At 36.6% G+C, this 4,647-nt stretch overlaps 1 protein-coding gene across 1 annotated transcript in view; it reads left to right on the top strand.

The window, feature by feature from the left end:
- LOC107747825 (E3 ubiquitin-protein ligase RNF128-like) overlaps nt 1-4,084 on the top strand; it is a 17,050-nt gene extending 12,966 nt beyond the window's left edge. Inside the window, exons 4-5 of the mRNA XM_016562432.1 lie at nt 1,992-2,163; nt 3,317-4,084. Of these exons, the coding sequence (XP_016417918.1) occupies nt 1,992-2,163; nt 3,317-3,408 (264 nt within the window). The 3' untranslated portion in view covers nt 3,409-4,084. The remainder of the gene's footprint in view (nt 1-1,991; nt 2,164-3,316) is intronic.
- Nucleotides 4,085-4,647: the final 563 nt, after the last annotated feature.

The raw sequence follows: 4,647 nt of genomic DNA, 5'->3' as shown, positions 1-4,647 counted from the left end.
AATGTGATTAAGGTGTTTACATGTCTATACTGCACTTCAGTAATGCGACTAAAATAGGAATACTCCACATGTCTTCTGTTTACTTCGAATATGACTTTAGCCGGATTAAGGTAATCAAAAATCTCTGTTTACATGGTAGATTCTTAATCAGAGTATTGTCTTAATCGTGTTAAAATTGGATTGTTGTTGTCCATGTAAACGTACTTACTGTCACGTAACGTCACATTTACCTCAGAAAAAACATAACGTTATTCGGTGACCATAAACTCATTAGTCAAATAGAAAAATAAACTGTAGAGAGGGGTATGTTGCTAAATATGCACCATATAATATATTCATTATAATTTTCACTGTTCTTCGATGTTTAATTTATATTTTTTATGACAACCACCATTTAAATGTTTATATATTTAAAAAAAAAAAAACGAATTGAAGTAGAAATATTATGTAATTGTAACTTTTTTACCTTCAAAAACTCCTGGGGTGTTTTTGCTGTATGTTTTGGGTCATTGTCCATTTGTACTATGAATAGAGGTCGACCGATTTTTGGCATTTTTGAATTAATCGGCATCGGCCAATTGTGCTGCAAATTAGGCCGATTTATAGGTAGGCGCATCTGCGGGCAGCCAATGAAGGAATAGCCTACATCTGTCCATGAAATGGCTTTTGAGTCAACTGTCCAATTACTTATGATCCCTTGAAAAAAGGGGGAGGTACATATTAAAGCGCTGTAATTCCTTAACCTTTCCTCCAATTACCCTCAAATTAAAGCTCAGAGTGTGCACTTTAAGCCCATATTAATTATATAAATGTAACTTGAATATGTTTTGGTCAACAGCTAAAATAATACAAATTGGGCCTGTGTCCAAATATATATATGGACCTAACTGTATATAAAATAAATAAAAAATAAATAATATCATTGTGTAGTATTGACTTATTACAAAAACATTGCTACTCTTAATGTCTAGGCTATGGTGGTATTTGCCTCTCTGCTGCAGCGGGACATAACTGGGATGCTTAGTCCTGCTCACCTTGGTGAAAATATCTGACAGATTGGGCAGCACACCTATGGTGTTACATTCTGTTGCCCGTACTGTCCTTTATAAGTCTCTTTGATCCTGCTCCCATTCCAGACAGAAGCACAGCCTGACAGGATGCATTCGACAGGGTTACCTGTGGGCCCATCCTTAACTTCCACAAGCAAAGATGTGAAAAAGTACAGTGTGCTGACTCTTAAATGCATGTATTGCAGCTAGCTTTCTTGCTAGTGTTATCCATAAATCCAATTTTTTTTACTTCTTTTAGCTGTTCTACGTTTGCAGTGAGCAGAGATTGACTATTTCATCTGTCAGTCAGGCAGAATTTGTTGCCGTATCTAATGTGCTGTTGGTATTTTAATCCCAGCCCTTATATAAGCCAGTTTGTTCTCGTAGGACTGAACATTGGCTGACAGTATACTGGTAAGATTGGGTTGATACCCAAGGGATGGATTGTTCTGAACACCGGAGCATCTCCCATTGTGCTTCTTGCACCTTGGGAGCTCACCTTTGTTCTTTCTGTTCCAAAGATTCTCCTTGACCCGAGCTGACACAAGCAGCTTACCTGTTGTAAAGAGTGTTCATGAAAAAGTGGTGTTAGTAAATAACTGCGCCTGATGGTGTCCTAATGTCCTAACGTCCTGTCATGAACCTTGATTACAGTAACTGGAGATTAGGTGGATCCTCTCTCACTTGTTGTTATAAAGATTGCTCTCACAGAAACTGGACTGCTGCTTAGTCACCATGCCTTGCATATACAGAAAGTAGGAGAATTAGCTCAGTTTGTTCTTCCTCCTTTGGCAGTGTGTATTATTCATTCCCCCTTCAGGTCCAAGTGTATAATTGGAGGAAATGTCTAGTTTTCAGTTTTGAACATTCAATCAGTGCACACACAAATTTGGCCCAATGTTTGCTGACATGTTCTTTTCTGAATTTCTCTCTCTCTTGTAGATGGATGTTGAGGAGCAGCCACAGATTTCAGTGCCTGATTTCAGATCTTTTTCTACCTCTGAGGACCTGCAGAGTGAGACAGTGTCACACACAAACAGTGAGACAGCATCCTCTGGATATGCATCCATGCACGGAAACGAACACCTCGGTTCTGCTGAAGCCTCACAAAATGGTAAAAACCATAAAAAAACGCACACAATCACATTTCTCACAATATTTTGGAACTCACTCCCAACTTGCTGTGATTATACTAACCCTTTCACATACAAATTTACAGGAAGGCAGAGTATCTGTGCTGAATGTCACACATTAATGTTAACAGAGTCATATAAACATTCATTTACATATACATGTTAGTTGTGGGTGTGAATAACAGGACACACTGGTCGAAAACTATATATCAGTTCCACCAGATTTTTTTTTTTTTTGTGGCCCAAAATTGAATTTCCTGCAGCTTTTCTTAAACATTATGGTGATATTTGCAAGATTAGTGTGTTGTTTTGCAGTGATAACCACCAATAATCATGATGTACTCAAGTAATTAGTGTTAGGGACCGTGTAAGTACGTGTAAGTAAGTTACTGAAATTGTGGTCCTGGTCCCTCATGCACAAGGCAAACGTGACACCAGCATAGAAATATACAGGTATACTTTGCTGAAAATGCAGAAATACTGCATGTTAAACAGCTTGTTCACTATCACTGAATCAGTACAGTAAGCATATTTAGTGACACTGTCCATTTTAAATTTAACATTTCACGTTATTACAGTTTTTTTTATTTTTTGTTTTCTAAAAGTGTGAACAGTGATTGCATTCACTCGAAATATTAAAAAGTCAATATCTAGTAAAATATTGTACTTATTTAAATTTAATCTACTGTTGAAATATACATAATATTATTTACTAAAATAAATTTTATTATAAATTCACTTTACTGTGAAATTCACTACAATACAGAGGCAAGACATAAGACATTTGTTTTGACTCCGATTTTGATTAGCAATACTGTTGTTCCCCCTCTCAGGATTAAGTCTTTTTGCATAAATAAGACAAAAATGCAAGCTACCACAAATAATGCAGAGTTGGCCGTTAAATTGTTTTTATGCTGTATAATTTATTATTTTGAAATAAGTCTATGTTTAATCACTTATATGCCTAATCAGTGTCTATACTAGTTTAATGCTTCCCTGGCATTTTTGGTTGGATGAAGTTCACAGTGTACTTTCAATGAGGTTTGTAATGATGTGAAAATATACTTCTGGAACCAAAGTCTATTGATCTGAATGGAGTGATTTTGGTCTTTGTTTTGTCTGATTGGTTTGCAGGTGTGCAAGAGGAGCAGTTGGATGTGTCGCATCACTATGACAATCTTGCCTTCGAGGGTGACGTTCATAGCCAGAGTGAAGTTAGGACCTGAGCAGCACAAACAAACACTGATAAAATGCACTCACAGATGAATGAGGGGTTTTGATTTGAGGACTTATATCAAAGCACTGCTGAGCCCTTTTCTGATTAGTTTCTGACTAAGTGCCTATAAATTCTCTCTCTCTCTCTCTCTCTCTCACTCTCTCTCTCTCTCTGTGACTGTTTGTCTCTGTGGGTGATCACAATGATTTCTGGGTCAATCAGAGGTCATGTTTTAATTATCTGTGGCTAATTCGGGGTATTATGATTTCTGATTCAGGGTTTGATTCCCACTGTGGTTGTGTTCATGTTTTGAGACTCCCAGCCTTCCATAAGCATCAGGATGAGCAGTTGTGGAGACACACAGATAGAGACAGAGTGCTCCACCTGCTGTAAATCAGTGGACTTAATGCATACTATACTTTTCCCCTGTTTTTGTGACTTAATAAATTATATTGTTCCAGTTTTGATGGAAATTTAAAATTTCAGAAATATTGTGCCTTACACACACTTATGTATGTGTGCAAATGTATATTACTCATTGCATAGGCCTAGACATAATAGGGGTGGTTCTAAAGGAATTAGTTCTCTTGATTGTAATATTTAAATAAGGGATGAAAATATTTCTTTACTCTTTCAAACGAATAGTACGGACATTAACACTGTAAATAAAATCTTTTATGAAATTGCCTGTGTGTGTGATTATACTTATTCAGTTATTAAATTATTTTTTTTAAGTTAAAGTTAATTTCCCTTAACTATTATCAAATGTGTATTCTTCCGCAGATGATAAAATCAAACAAACCAAAAACAAATAAATAAATATACAGCGCAATTCAGTATAGTCTGCTACTTGAAACGAATTAATCACTTATTATTGATTCTTTTTAGTGATTCAAAAACACTTAAAGGTGACATATCAGGAAACTCTGACTTTTCCAGGTTTAATGTGATATAATCAGGTCCCCGGTGCATCTACCAACCAAGGAAACGTGAAAAAGATTAACTCAGTAACTTTGTTTTGGGAAGCCTTTTTCTGCAAGCATCTGAAAAAAGAGAGCGTCTGATTTCGCTCCCTTGGTGACGCTGCAAAGGGATCTCATTATAATATTACCGCCCCTTAATCTGCACATTTCCACCCATAGCACCATCATTTTGATTTCGCAAGCGACAACGGTGTATTAGTTCTAATGCCATGATGAAAGTTTGAGCAAAGCATGCTAACTGTTCTGTGTTTGGCTGCACAGACGAG

The sequence above is a fragment of the Sinocyclocheilus rhinocerous genome, unplaced genomic scaffold, assembly GCF_001515625.1.
Source record: "Sinocyclocheilus rhinocerous isolate Xijiao unplaced genomic scaffold, SAMN03320098_v1.1 scaffold1492, whole genome shotgun sequence".
In the NCBI taxonomy this organism is placed as follows: domain Eukaryota; kingdom Metazoa; phylum Chordata; class Actinopteri; order Cypriniformes; family Cyprinidae; genus Sinocyclocheilus; species Sinocyclocheilus rhinocerous.
The sequence above is the reverse complement of the archived record's forward strand: the minus strand, read 5'-3'. Positions and strand labels throughout refer to the sequence as shown.